A 14762-nucleotide genomic window follows, 5' to 3' on the forward strand; every position below is an offset into this window, starting at 1 on the left:
GGGAGCACTCCTTTGGTAAAAAGTTTATTCCATGACAGGTTATACATAGGAATTAGACGAGATCACATAGCCGCATAAAAGTATATCACAAAAAAGGATATTACAAAGGAATTTACACGCTAATTGTCAACGAATACATGGTTAACGCGAAGGAGGAAGATCGTTCCCTTGCCTCCGCGGGGGACGGGGTTCTCATCCCCCTGGCCCCTAACTAGTTGCACGTTGCATACTCGTACATTTTCGCTCGATATTATTACGCCCTTGCGCTCCCTTCGAATTCCAACGCGACCTCTGCTCAGAGAGTGTTTTCTCTTAAATTTGACATTGGTGCAATGTACCGAGGAGAATGAAGTAAGAAGGGATTGAAGTCTAAGAAAGTGTCTTTCTTCCTCGTCTTCCTCTGAGTCCTTATACTAAGGTTACAAAAAGATCGTATCTCGTGAGATTCTTCTTACCTAAGTGCTTAAAGTACCTTTTCCTTTTAGACAGTTTATTGTTCGCTATCGCGTTTACGTTTGTGATACTTTAGTTATTCATGTGGCTGCTGGCAGTCTTCCCCCGTGGGAATTCGAAGTGTCGGTCGCGCGACATCGTTTCCATTGACATCTTGCTAAATTGATTTAGGAACTCCACGCTTCTGGCTTCCGAGAAAAAGAACGGCTTCCGCGGCTCTGAATTTCCAGCGAAACTAAGTTATCGTCAATGATATTCGCCTCGGTGTTCACGAATGCAGTAAGAATTGATCCTTTGTTACTTAATACTGAGAGCAAGGACTTGTGAAGACTCTTCGCGAAGATTTCGAAAAGCTTATTCACCTAAATTACTGTAGAGAAAGAATCGTATAAAAATATTCATCTGTTCTGTCGCAAATCCTATCAGTCGCCGTTCTTTTTTTCGGAAGCTTGACTCCACGATATTTCACCATCTTATAGTGCCATTTCGTAGATCCTTGTAAGCGGACGCTGTTATTACACCGTGACTGTGATTGTAGCTATCAAAGAAACGTGAGTCACGTATCAACGGCGCCGATCTCTTATCACTGCTGATATTCCCATCAGTTACATATTTCGATTGCGTTTTCGTCACCTGGCTACGACTAATGTTGCCACTTTTCAACCTATTATTGACCATCGTAGCAAAATTAGGCTTTTCAGAGTCGCTTCTCATGATCGTCCGATAATCAATACTATTTCTCGTTCGATATGGCGAGGACTGTTCTTCGATACGCGGGGGCATCGTTTGATTCAAGTAATTTCGAATGGTCTGATTCTTCAAGGTAGAATGGTACGAAGTGTGCAAGGATTCGGCACTGATGCTATTGGTGTTTTTTGTGTTACTGCTATTGGACTTAAGACAGTAGCCAGTCGTGTTCTCTGGCGTCCTCGCAAAGTATTTCGTCTGAAGGTTTTTGGGACTGTCGCGGATAGGTGAGGTTCTTCGGTTCTCCTCGCGCCAGTTGATCTCTGATCGAACCGGGCCACGGACTTGTTTGCAGTTCCTTCGTAGTTTGGTCCGTGTTGCTTGGGATAATTGACTGGCTCTTGCCCCAGGTGCACACTGAAATCGTGAAGCTCAATTCAAATATTTAAATTTTAGTGTATTCTGAATAAAATGAAGAAATAAATCGCGATTCTATATTTGATTGCTTCGGAAACAGAAAACACGTTCTGCGTGCGAGAAGCATGAATTGTGGCACGTATAAATGATTACAGTACCTAAATGAATCCCACGCGACACGTAGCCTGTAATGATAGAATCGTCCGTTTACTCTTATGCCAAGAGCAAGACGAAGAGTAAAGTTACTGAGGAGATAGATTGATACGATTCTGTCAAACAGTCTACTTACCACTGTCACTTGATCCGATTGTATAGAACGCTGGGACTTTGACAATTGTCTGTGTTGCTGGTTGATGTAGAGGCAACTCTTAGTTGTGCTAGGTGTCAGGTTGTTCGCATTGCCATTCATTAAATTGTACGTGTACTGCGTCGCCACGTTCTTAGCTGTTGTGTATGGAATTCATTAGCACGAATAGCGAAGGTACAGCGGTATTTAAATAATTACCCGTGGGTCGAAGATTCTTGACAGTAGCTTGCACCGATGGCTCCATGGAGGTGCTTGTCGTCCTCGTTTTTGCGATTCTTTCGCCACTGTCTATTTGCGACTGTGCTGTCGTCTTTTTGCTTGGTAGCTGTGTACGGTCTAAAAAAGAGCACACGACATTTTACTTTTTTAATCCCAAGTTGTGATGATGTCCTCACAAAATGGTAATATAGACATTGCCCCAGCTGAGAGTTAAACAAACGATTATTTTACCTTCGTAACAGGAAGGCTCATACACGGTGCTCCTGGCCCTCTCTTTGCGCAAATCTTGATACGAGTGCGCAAGATTTCTGCCAACAGTCGCATCACCTTGGCCAATCACGGGATTGTAATTATTGCCAGTAGTTTCCTTCCTGATGTGCTCCGAAAGTCGCCTGATCCTGGACTTCGACCTGTCAACAAACCACCCGTTCGCTTCAGTCGATTGATACATTAGCTCGTGGACTAGGGTAACTCCTTTATACCACATATTTTTATGCTTTCGATGCTTCTCGTCCATCATCGAGTAGAGCTTATTTCTGTACTCGTCGACAGAGAGTTGCACGTCGTCCCTGAGCAATGGCACAACGCTCGATCCTCGCTCTGGTTCGTTGCTTCTCCTGTGAAAACTGTAAAGAAACAAGCAGGTTAGCGATTATCCCTCATCCATTTCAAGGATCCCAGTAGATAAATGTAGAAAAACTAAGTCTCATATCATTTCTCCAATAGGACGTTGAAAAATGTACGCACTCAGCCACGTAGGGATGCTCCAAAGCCTCCACAGCCGTTAATCTGTAATTAGGGTTGAAAACTATCAGGTTGCTGATAAGATCCAGTGCCTTCCCCGACACCTCTGGCAATAGATCTTTTAAAGACCTCCTCGGCCCGCTCGGTGTCTTCTCCAATAGATTAGTTCCGTAGCCAGCGCTGACCGAAATTAGATCTGAAAAGAAGTTCGTCGAGGTGGACCGAACATACGCTCTCCATTGTGTTCCGTCGTCGTTGAATTACCTTCTTTAGTGGGCGTTGGGAGTGTGGCCATTATTCTCTCCACTTGGTTGATCGTTGATGAGCCAGGGAACAACGGTTTCCCGAGAAGCATCTCGCCGAGGATGCATCCTAAGGACCACATATCGATGCCCTTCGTGTACCTAAGTAAATAGATCATCAGAAGTTGTCTGGGATATTCATCGAGAGGCAGTACCTTTTCGAAGCAACGAGTATTTCTGGTGCCCGATACCAGCGGGTGGCGACGTAATCTGTGAGGGTGGGATCGCTGGCTGTTTCACCATCACCTTCGCCGATCTGAGTGACCGATCGCGCCAGACCAAAATCAGCGATTTTGCAGTGGCATTGAGCATTCAGTAGAACGTTGGACGGCTGAAACCAGACTTTGGTAGAACGATTGATAGTAGATGGATAGTATTGTTAGTAGACAGACACACCTTCAGGTCCCTGTGTATCACGTTCCCTGAATGAATATATTTGATCGCCTTAAACAGCTGATACATGATGAAGACCTTATGGATGTCCTTCAGGATGTTGCCCTTCTTAATGACGTTGTGGAGATCGGTTTCTGGGGAAACGGGCCGAAAGGTGTTTCAGGCCAAATGTCTGAGAATCGCCGCGTCACGTGACCTTTGTGAATTTTTCTTCTTCGGACCGGGTTAAACTCACCCATGTACTCGAACACGAGATATATGTCCCGGTCGTTGTTCGCCTTGTGCAGACCGATCAGTCGTATGATGTTCTCGTGATTGGCGAACGACAGTAGGAACATTATCTCACGGAATGTGCGCTGCGCGTCCGTCTGGTTCCTGAAAGCGTCGAAGATCTTCTTCACCGCCACTGTCTCCTTGTTTTTCTTATCAATCGCTTTCCACACTATGCCGTAAGCCTGAGAAATAACGAGTAAAGGGAATCGTCGATCGAAAGTTTCTGAGGTAAAGTTCGCTCGACATCGTCGTTAAGTTGTTGTTATATACTTCCGGCATTCGTCGTTACGATTGTGACTGTTAACTCGAGTATTGATTGTGGCCTTAGTTATACTTTTTCGCGATGTAGATACCGTGACGACTGCTATTGATAATTTTACGTATATACGCTAACTTTTTCTGCTAGAACCTTCGCTCTACTCTTTGAATCAATTATTAGTTTCTTCCAAAAGTTCGTGTCGATTTCCTGTAGGTAGTTCTTGAATTCATTTATATAAAAAAGTTATTACAGTGAAGTAAAGAGATACCTCGTTTAAAAATCGACGCGAACTTTCAGCATAGCTCAATATTTGCCGCATTAAAAATTTAATGCAACTACATGGGACCACTTCAATATCAAACTTGATACTTTAGGTCTCAACTAATTGAACCTTTTCATTAAAACTTTTCTGTAGTATACAATATGCAGTATGTCGAGATTAAATGTAACTATTATATGAATAATTTCAGTAATTTGAGAATTAAATACTTGTAGACGGTATAAGCATACTTTAATCATCGAAAGTTTTTTCCAAAAGAGTCATCATTAATAAAGAAAGAGGAGAACTAGGAAGGTAGAATTAGGAACTAGGTATCTTAAAAAGGGAAGAAATTACAAAAATGAAATTACCCCTTTGCCAAGACGTCGAATGATGTCATAATGTTTACTGACGTGCACGTCGATCTCCAAAACCTTTTCGGTGTTCTTCGTCGACATCGCGACGAGAAGTTTGCGAACCGGTCACGGTAATCCGAAGGATTGTGGGCGTACGAAAATTTTCAGCAGACGGAAACGGCGTTTAACGACCGCAACGCATTCACATCTTTACACATCAGGAAGGAAGGCACCACTCGGACAGTCTTTTCGTTTAGCCTTTGCCACATCAATGCGGCTATGTTGTGAGGTTCACACCAGTCACCATGACGACAATGTCCTATGCTACTCATGGTTACTAACGACATCGCGTAATCGACTCTACTATACAGTCAAAGAGAAACAGGAAGTTAATTGAAAGTATTTCACGTTTTACGTGTAAGAACGTTTTATTTTCTCTTAGCTTTTTTTTTAATACATTTTTCTTCAAGTCATCGTACAAACTGTGGCCAACGTTATGAATCTCGCTCGACATTTACACGCTTGAGTTACGGTTACAGTTACAATTTGCGAAGTAGTTACAGTAGATTTCGCAACGATGAGACCGCGCATTATACACAGATCAATTGGAATTTCTAGAGCATATAACTAGGATATTACTGCTAAATGCAAAAACACACAAATTGGAGAACAAACGGTTATGGAATACTAGTAATTTCTACGGATTCTAGTTTGAAATGCATACTGGTCCCGAAGACAGTTACGAATATTCTACAGCACATTACACGCTTAATACGGTGCATTCGTTATCAAAATAGAGAGGAGAGCAGGCTATCCTAATACTAATTGCGTGGACGAACGATACTCCGAAAGATTGAAGCGAATCGTTCGTCTAAATGCCGATACAGGAATCTCGAGGCGCATTAAAAATAAATTCATTTCACTCTTAATAACAGTAATAAACTCTCGCGAGGAGCTTTGCTCCGTATCACGAAAGCATAGCTCCTTTGAAAACAGACCATACTGTAAACACGCAGCATTACTGATCGTGTCCCACAGATACCCTTAAATACACACTTTATATAAATCTATCATCCTTCGTTTTTAAAATTTTTTTGTGTTTTTAAAATGCTTGAGTATGTGGAGCTATTAGTAGTCACTCCTATAGAAACGTTGACCATGTTGTTCATTTCCTGGGTTGTTGTATAACAATGGGACGAGAAGTGTGAATTGGGCGTGGGTCATGAGTTGGTATAGGCTTCTCATGGAAAACTTGTACAGCTTCTGGAGGAAAGTCTGCATTTCCTTTAGCATGAAATCCGCTGATCATCAAAGTCTTAGGTGGACTGAAATAAAGTCAGAACATAGATAAACATTCCATTTCCCTTTCAGTGGATACTATTATAATTTACATCACTCTCAAGTGTACTATGGTATTAAGTTTTTCTTGTGCACAATCATTTGTGCAATACCATATTGTTTCATTTACGTGCGTAATACGAGTAATGACGCTTATCGCAAGTATGGCAGATATAACTCAGGCTATATATATTATCAACCACAAACAATTGCTATCCTGGGGTCATCCGTATCGTGTTTTCGTTATTTATTGAGCGATCCAAAAAATGGCACTTCCTCTTCTAGATTAATTTTAATGTCTTTTTGTTCTTCCATCGAACTACGTAATCATTCTTATCATACACTCAAAGATAAGTCTGCCTACCTGGTCGACGGTTTACTTTCGTCCACATCCTTAATTGGTTTTATTTCACGCTCCTCTTTCGGTATTTTATGCTGGGTGATCCTCATTCCGCCCGCTTTTACTGAAACAAAAATACAAATCGCATATATTTCCATTGTAGAAAGTTAAATACGTGTTTAGATGGCCTTGAAATGTCCAGGCAGGTGCATACGACGTAATTCGATGGGTACGTGTAAACACATTAACCTTTCCTATTCTTTCCTGGAATCAAAACACAATTTGTTTAGTTACCTGCGGGAGGATGTCCACCCTTGAGTTTGCATTCCTCTGGACTCAACATCTGTTCACGTATTGATAAGCAGAATTTTAATTACGATCACTTCGGAGAGTATGCTTCCGCTCGTTGCGCTACAGTTGCGCTACGACACCAACCAGACTGATTCGATGGCGGTCGGCGCTGTAACAAGCGAGTGACAGCAGTGGGGATGCCGTCTTCAACACGTACGCGTTTCTTTTCGCCTTATCTTTTTTCTGTTGAATTTTTTGAAATACTGACGCGCTTCTTTGCGGTATCTATACGTAATATAAAATATATCGTTATCGATGTGTAGGGTCTCGAGGATTACGTAAAGTTTATAAACATGAATGGCTAAACGCGTTTTATAAATAGTCTATATATAAATGCTTTTCTAAATAAAGTCAGATCCTCGTTTTAGAAATTGATTTTATTAAAGAAAACATGTGACAGAATACAGTAATTCATTATTTCTATTACAGTCCTTTCTCCTTTTGGTCTTTGTACATGTAATGAAGGTCCTTGCAGTCATCATCAGAAATGCGTACCCAACCTGTTGACTTCATGTGATACACTGAAACAGAATTAGTTTTTGTACACACCTGTGTAAATACTCCTTTTTTGTAATTACATACCTCTCACAATACCACCGGAATAAGCATCTCTGTGAGTGGCATGGTAAATTGATCTTCTGCCAAGTTCATACGCTTCTTCATCTGACAAATCCCAGCTGTAGCCAGAATCTAGTGCACCAAATGCATAGATTGAGCCTGATCCTACACTGAAAACTTTTCCTGGAGTACGAGTGCCTTCTGAATCAACGTAATATAGGCCAGGTCCTCTCTTATCCCAGCCAGCAAGCATCATACCTATTAAAAAAAATATTTAATGAGGACCATTGCTTAAGAAGAGCATTAAATTGAAAAAATAAAAGCCTACCCATGCTTAATCCCATTCCTTTGTAATTGTATACCATATTTGATAGAAGCTTGCTGGCAGCTGCAATAGAAATGTGTTCTCTGTTCCTCAATTCATACATACGACACTGCTTTGCTAATACACGGTCCCAATAGACACAATCTGCTGCACCACCAGCCAAAGTTCCAAGAAGATAATCATTGATTTCCACTATTTTCTTCATGGTCTGTGAACCTGTGTAGAAAAATCTTGTAGAACTCCTTCCCAGACTTTTAACTTGCAAATATTCTTCAATTTACCAATGAACTGTCCTCCAGTGGCACGTGAATCCACAGCAAGTACAATACCACCTTTGTACTGGAAACCCAATGTAGTGGTTCCATGATCAAACTTAATCTTCAGGTGTTTTCCTGATTCATCAGTTCCATCGGCCAAACGAGCCAAATTTTCGGCTGGCTGTGTGCAAACGAAAAAATGGAGTTAATGCAACGAGATTTTTTAACCTGTATGAAAAATTTTTATTCTGTACAATGGAAAGGATTAAACTTATAGGAGGAAGTGGTATAATAAATATTGAAGTGTTGATAAAGTATCATATTATTTATAAAATGTAATCACATGATTTAGCAAATTTAAACAGCGAGGAAGAGGCTAACACAAACATCCCAAATAATTCACTTACATTTGCATACGGTGGCACAGCCAGTTGTGCATGGTTGGTGAAATTTTTGCTAAGAGCGTCGATTTCCTGTGAGAACAAATTCTTCCCATAAGAAGGATTTAAATCAACAAATGAATTGAGACCGCAAACTTCAGCGAGCGCCATTTTTGTGATCGCGTACTATCGAATGCTTGTCATCTTGTTAATTCAAAATATTCTTGATAGTTGGCGCGTTGATCGCCTTACGATTATTTTTTAAACCCACCACTAGAGGTCCATGAGCAGCAACTTTTTCTCGCAATTTTCGAACTCTCTTTAATTTTTGCAAATGGCGGAGCTTCCTGTAGTTGATTCAGTTCAAAGGTGCTTTAAAAGTTACTTTTTGTTTTATTTAGTCTCGAAAACTTCATAACATTGAGAAATTACGCTACAAATATCTTTCTTTACGTTAGAGGAAGACTGTTTGAAGAAATCACCCGAAAGGAAATGAGAAAGGTATACAAAAAATTAAAAACAGTTGAATCCCTCGCGGCTAGTAATGAGTTTGGGTTTTGTGTAGGAATACTTAGGACACCCCTCCTTTTCAACTTTGTTTTTATTTCCCTTTACATCCTTACGACCTGACGTGCAGGTTTTATTTTGCTTCGCGACGTAGTCGTGTTAACATTGTCCCTCCGTCCTTCGGTAAAGATACGCGTGTGTTGATAGTAAAGTAAGCTCAGTTTTGTACGAGACTTTAGAAAAGAAAGTTAAGCAACGATTGATCATGTGTAGTATAGAGGTTCGTTAATACACACTGTTCTTTTCTTTATAAGAAGAATGTATCAACTTAGTAAATTGTAAAATTTGCAGTTTAGTAATCGTAAAAGAATTGAGACATTGAAGAGTACGTTTTGTTCGCATAGTTTTTAAATTCATTATGTTGCAATTTATAAAATTCAAGACGTATTTCGCATTGTAGTTGAAAGTAGTAAATTATTCATGGTATCGTTTTTTCTTTGAAATTAAATTCACACGATTTTTTAAATATGAATTTTTGCCGGTATATCAGAAGTTATATTAGTCGCGATTTGTTACAGATGTTCCCGCATGGTGGCGCTAAGGGTATGTCGATTTCATTTGCGCAGCAGCTTTGACTTGGAGAAGGAATCCTGCTTCTTCCCGCTTAAATCTTTGAGTAAACAACAGAAAAGCAGGGTAAGTACCCTTTTATTAACATAATTGATATGAAATATTGTTTATTTATTGAATGTACTATGATTTGTGAATATCTATGTGAACATTTTTGTGCAATTTTAATGACTACCATGTGCGTCTGAAACGAAAAGACCAAGGGCTATTTTATTGATATTAAAACATGCTGTTTTTGAATTATAGATACTAATTTAGTTAAAAAGCTAGTAGTATTTATAGAAAAAAGTAGAAAAGTTCGATAGGTTTGTAAATAAATGATTGCTGTGTTATAAATTATAATACAATTGGGTTAGCAATTTCGTATCATCGTTTGCGCGCGCATACGTCGCATGCGCCATGTTGAATTTTCAATAATTGGAGGGAAGGATTTGAAATTTGAATAAGAATACGCAATACTTGTTTAGACAACTCAGTAAACAAAAAAAAGTGCATAAGTATAGTAGAAAACAAAATTCATTATTTATTATTGTTATCCATAGGAAGGATTATAATAACTGCAAGAATTAAAAAAATTAAGAATTAAAGATTCTTGAGCCCCAATTTCAAAATCCATTATTCTCAGAAATTTTTCATTTCTCTTCCACTTTTATCAGTCAGCTCAACAATATATATAGTATATTTTAATACCTTGTAACTCCTATAGAACTCAGATACTCTTTAAGCCCATTCAGTTATGCTTATCAGGTTCTACAAACCTACTAGAACTATAAACAAGAGAAAAAAAGAATAAAGGCAATAGGAGCTTGGGATCTTTTCGTTTCAATACGCCATGCCTCGACTTAAAGTTGACGTATCGTTCCACGTGGAGGCGTACTCCACGGTCCATGTATCGCGTGATTTATAGCGCTAAGATAATCAAAAGCGAGGGCACGTCACATTTCGATACCGTTCGCGAGCGCAAAACATGCTGTCGGCTCTTGGGTTTCGATCGCGAACGCGCCTCGTTAAATATCATCGTAGTCATAGTCTTCGTCCGCGAGAGTATTATTTTGCTCTCGCGGGGTCAGCGATACGTGACGTAGTAGGGCGTAGGGGTCACGTGTAAGGGGGTAAGGCACTTTACCGCAGCATTCGATTGGTCGATCTCTGGATGGCACCACCCATTGCCGCGTCGTCGTTATCCCGAAACACGATAGCGCGTATAATTGCATATTTTCCTTGGCGATTCTCTGGTAAAGCGGCCGATGTTTGCCTGCCACGGAACACCGATAACGATATCATCGTTCCACACTCCCCTACACCCCCCTCTTATCGTGCTCGTCCCACGGTCCCTTTTTCCGAACGCCGATGCATCGGTGCTCGAATGCAGCTCCTAATCCGCTCCAAATGCATCACGTACACACAGGTTCAGGATCGAGCCGCGAGTATGAATTTTTCTCCGCGCTTCTGTGGCGTTCGTCGCTCGTTCGCTCGAAGTAATCGTCAGCGTGTTACGTCACCGCGCGATTGTCATCTGGCTTCTTTCCTTGCCTCTTTTTCCATCGTTTGGCATATTTTTTAGCTTATTGAAGCGATTCGTCACGGGTAGACGAGCGACGATACGCTAGTCGCGCGCGAGCGATATCTGGCCAGATAAGAGGCGATAACGATCTCGCATTATACACGAGACACCATCGAATTCTGATCGGATCTTTGTTCGGTGATGCATGCATAATTTGGAGCTGCACGAAGCCTCCGACAGCGTTCGTGTGGCTCGTGCTTTTTTTTTTATTTTGCCGGTTTTACTTCGATTAAGATGAAATTGGGCCACGTTTGCTTTCGGTTTAATTGGGTATCAGCTGGACGGATTTATTAAATTCTTGGGGAAGAGATTAAAACGTGTGAAAGGGTTAACAGGTACATTTCATTTATGTTGGATGCATACATGGATCGAGGAGGATCGCTTCCACGTGAAAGTGATTTTATCATAAAATGACTGTTTTTCAATACTGTGCAATTTATATGTACACTTTTTATCATTTCTATTTTCGTGCCTGAAATTATTGTTATTTTCTTTTAATTTTGTCCTTCACGTTCCCTCACGAGACAAACACGAATTATTGACATATGAAATGACCTCAAGTATGACTTTTATACATTTAGTTTGTTGCTGACAAGAGCCCTGAAATCATAGTGAATTTGTTTACGACTATGAAGTATAATTATTACTACAATTATTGCGTGACAACAAGAAATTACTGGAGTCGTATACATTATTTATTTTAAGAAAAGACTGAGTTGTTTGAAAATATGTGTATTTTTTTATGCACATATTTTGTAGGATGATTTTTTATGCTGATAATATCATATTACCGAGGGGGCACAAGAGAAAACTTATTTCCTTAAAATAATTCAAAAATTTCTCTATCTAATACCTACATTTTCCTCGAATCACCACTCTGCGTAAACGATCAGTAAAGATATTTCTTAAGAGACCCTTTCTCTAAATCAACCCAGTAAAGGGTCAAGTAACTTTCAAAACAGATATCATTAGCATCCCCAAAGACGGTTCAGTTTACAAGACCACCGGATAAAGTGCTCGATAAGGCGCGAACGCGTTCGAACAGTAGCTGGTGGTTTTATCGGGTTTCGAGGGTCGGCGGGGTCGATGGTGCGACGCAAGATTCGATAAGTTAAAACGGTTCTCGCTGCTACTCTCCTACGCTTCCTATTCTTCCATCACGATTTTCCTCAAAGCGATCGCGGGACCACGCGTTCCTCCGATTCAAACGATTCTCTTCCATCGATGTCAAAGTTCACGCGCGGTTTCGCGCGTGGTCCCACGGTTCACTGAAAAATCGTGAAGGCAAGGGGACGATAATAGGCAAGACGGAAGCGTGGCGACTGTGTATCTTGGCAAACAAACAAAACAGCCGATCGCGCGTTGATTCATTTGCGCGAACTTGGAACAAAACATGTTTTCCCTGGCGCACTTTGTTATTACAAACCGTTGGCCCTATGGCGGTACATATCGCCTCAGTCATTTTTTTCCCCTCGATCTTAACCACTCTGATAGGCAATCTCCTTGAATTCACTCGATTACCAGAGTCAAAGTAGCAACAAATTCCAGCCGATTCCACGCGCCTGTTTAAATCCGCGATAAAAGTTGCATCGATATGCAATATCGACGACTCGCGACCGGTCGATGATTCATGTCGATCGTCGAATAGGATGCTGCACGGCCCGTGTCACTGTCGGGGTTCAACGTTCAATCGGCGCAAGGACGCGAGCTTTGCCTTAAGACTGCCGCTGGCAGCACGCGCGAAAAAGCCGCAGACGCTCGTGTCTTGGCCGTTATCAGGGCCCGTGAACCGGCTTAGGAAAAAATCGTGGTCCTTGGCTGCTGGCGCCTACACGTGCGGCCTACTGCGCGTTTTCCGTTCCCATTGTCGCGCGAAGAATTAGTCGTCGCTGAAACGCTATAATTAACCGTCGGTATCGTCGCTCGCGGCTCTAATCTCCATGGAACGGAGAGCTATCTGAGGTTACTTCCAAAAAAGCTTCGCTCCGTTTGGAACGCTCGATTCCACTGCCGCACGCTCCTCGAATTATCGGAGTCCTGTTACATAATTATTTATTCTCCGTTTCTCGCAAAAGTGTCGTATTACCACTTATGTTTCTAAGCGTGATCGTGGATAGTACTGTTCCTGACAGAAAGTTTTCGATCGAAGACAATAATATGAAGTTATTAAAAAATATTGTAGTTTTTGCAATGTAAAATGCTATTGTATGAATGTAAAACATATGAGATTATTAGATGGGTTTAGTACGATGGCATTTTACATTTTTAAAAACTAGAATATTTTTAGATTATTTTGTATTGTTATGTTTGATTGAAAACTGTTTGCTAGGGGTAGTATGTGTATACAGGATGACTTGAAAAGAATTTTTTTTTATTTTTGACACAGAATATTATTAAATTAATGTCAAATTTTTCTCAATGAGTAGAAAAAGTAGACTTCATTCTATTATTGTTGGAATTTGCTGTTTTGATTCGTCACATGGAATGGGATAAGAAAGATTATCAGTGGTTACGTCAAGTTCTTGTATTATCTTCCGTACTTCTGTTTTCGTGATTGTTTTCATGCTGCTGTGAGCATATAGTCACTGACGAACTATGCGCGTTTGTTGACTTCTGTTTCGTCATTGAAAAAATAGCGTCATTCAGGGTGATCTGTGGCTACGAAACGTGCAGCTACTATTATTTTGGCAAACGTGCTACAATAATTGGAATTGTCAAAAAAAGAGGTTTCTCATACAGTATAATAGTCACTATAAAAAGTCAGTTTACAGTCACTCTAAATCATCTTGTATACATTTAAAAAACTCGACAGCAATAATTTGGCATTAATCATTTTCCTCCAACAGACTCTGCCAATGAATCAAAGCCTCTTCCATATTATTCATTACCCACTACTTTTATCCTCTTTTTCCCTTTCGATTGTTTATTCATTATGCTGTAATTAGATGTCTTGCGTCAGCGCGGAAAACTCAGCTGGTTACATCGAGAGTTACCCCTCAACTAAGCCCAAGTGATAACACGTTTGCCCTACTAGTTCCGAGCTTTGCATCGTTGGTAGATCCTTGTACATACTCGAATCTGTACTCACACAGATGTACAGCCAACGCAAACGTGACTTTACGTTCCCTGGTATACGCACTTATTCCGCTCGAGTGACGATTCGACTCGGTAATGATCGCGCGGCGGTAATTACGCAACGGGGGGTAGAACTCTCGGCTAGCACGATCGTTGAGTAAGAGACGAGGTGAAGGTGAGCAGTTAGTAGCGAGAGTAAGTAGCGACCGCCGCGGAGTAAACTGTGGCTGATCGTTTCGCTACCGTGGGTGGAAAAACAGGGGACAGGACCAACGGCCGCGGCTACTTTGTGATCGATTGCGATCACTTACCCCTTGCAAATTGAATGTGTCCATATGTGAGGGGACGTGAAGCTTTGAGGGTGAAAAGTGATTATGAAATATTCTATTTTTCTAATTCTAAGTTATTTTAAGTGGTATTGAACATTTACAAGGGTTAAAAGATACCTATTATTACTATATTACTATTATGTAATTTATGTGTTATTATATTATCTTTTTTATTATTTGTGTGTTATTATTATATTATGTGACATATTTAAGGAATTTTGAGAATTTTGTATCGAATGAGATTCTTTTTCTGAGGGTTCCTACTACATTAAATGATTTTTTATTTTTCATATATTGTAATGATTTGTAACACTGTGATAAATGCTTGAATACTTTGTAATACTTTTTTGTTTGGTAGTATTAAGCTACCATATTTATTGTTTTGTTATTTCAACTTAGGACAGCTGACCCTAGATAATGGTATTAGCACTTGGTTATT

At 40.4% G+C, this 14762-nt stretch overlaps 3 protein-coding genes across 3 annotated transcripts; all 3 read right to left on the minus strand.

Moving 5' to 3' along the window:
* On the minus strand, window positions 1-4771 carry LOC143182239 (mitogen-activated protein kinase 15). Its single transcript, XM_076383128.1, has 11 exons — window positions 4685-4771; window positions 3758-3977; window positions 3526-3656; window positions 3285-3460; window positions 3092-3231; window positions 2831-3023; window positions 2569-2709; window positions 2315-2493; window positions 2063-2200; window positions 1847-2001; window positions 1-1557 (listed from the first exon to the last, which is right to left on the minus strand). Exons 1-11 carry the CDS (start codon window positions 4769-4771, stop codon window positions 919-921), a joined length of 2199 nt encoding a protein of 732 aa, XP_076239243.1. The 3' UTR covers window positions 1-918.
* Window positions 4772-5078: 307 nt separating this feature from the next.
* On the minus strand, window positions 5079-6802 carry LOC143182241 (death-associated protein 1). The gene is made up of 3 exons (XM_076383131.1): window positions 6642-6802; window positions 6372-6471; window positions 5079-5994 (listed from the first exon to the last, which is right to left on the minus strand). Exons 1-3 carry the CDS (start codon window positions 6688-6690, stop codon window positions 5835-5837), a joined length of 309 nt encoding a protein of 102 aa, XP_076239246.1. The 5' UTR covers window positions 6691-6802; the 3' UTR covers window positions 5079-5834.
* A 254-nt stretch (window positions 6803-7056) lies between these two features.
* Prosbeta5 (Proteasome beta5 subunit) lies at window positions 7057-8404 on the minus strand. Its single transcript, XM_076383130.1, has 5 exons — window positions 8246-8404; window positions 7863-8019; window positions 7585-7797; window positions 7281-7514; window positions 7057-7219 (listed from the first exon to the last, which is right to left on the minus strand). The coding sequence occupies exons 1-5, from the start codon at window positions 8387-8389 to the stop codon at window positions 7122-7124; spliced, it is 846 nt and encodes a 281-aa protein (XP_076239245.1). The 5' UTR covers window positions 8390-8404; the 3' UTR covers window positions 7057-7121.
* Between the last annotated feature and the right edge of the window lie 6358 nt (window positions 8405-14762).

This window comes from Calliopsis andreniformis, chromosome 8 (genome assembly GCF_051401765.1).
Source record: "Calliopsis andreniformis isolate RMS-2024a chromosome 8, iyCalAndr_principal, whole genome shotgun sequence".
Classification (NCBI taxonomy): Eukaryota; Metazoa; Arthropoda; class Insecta; order Hymenoptera; family Andrenidae; genus Calliopsis; species Calliopsis andreniformis.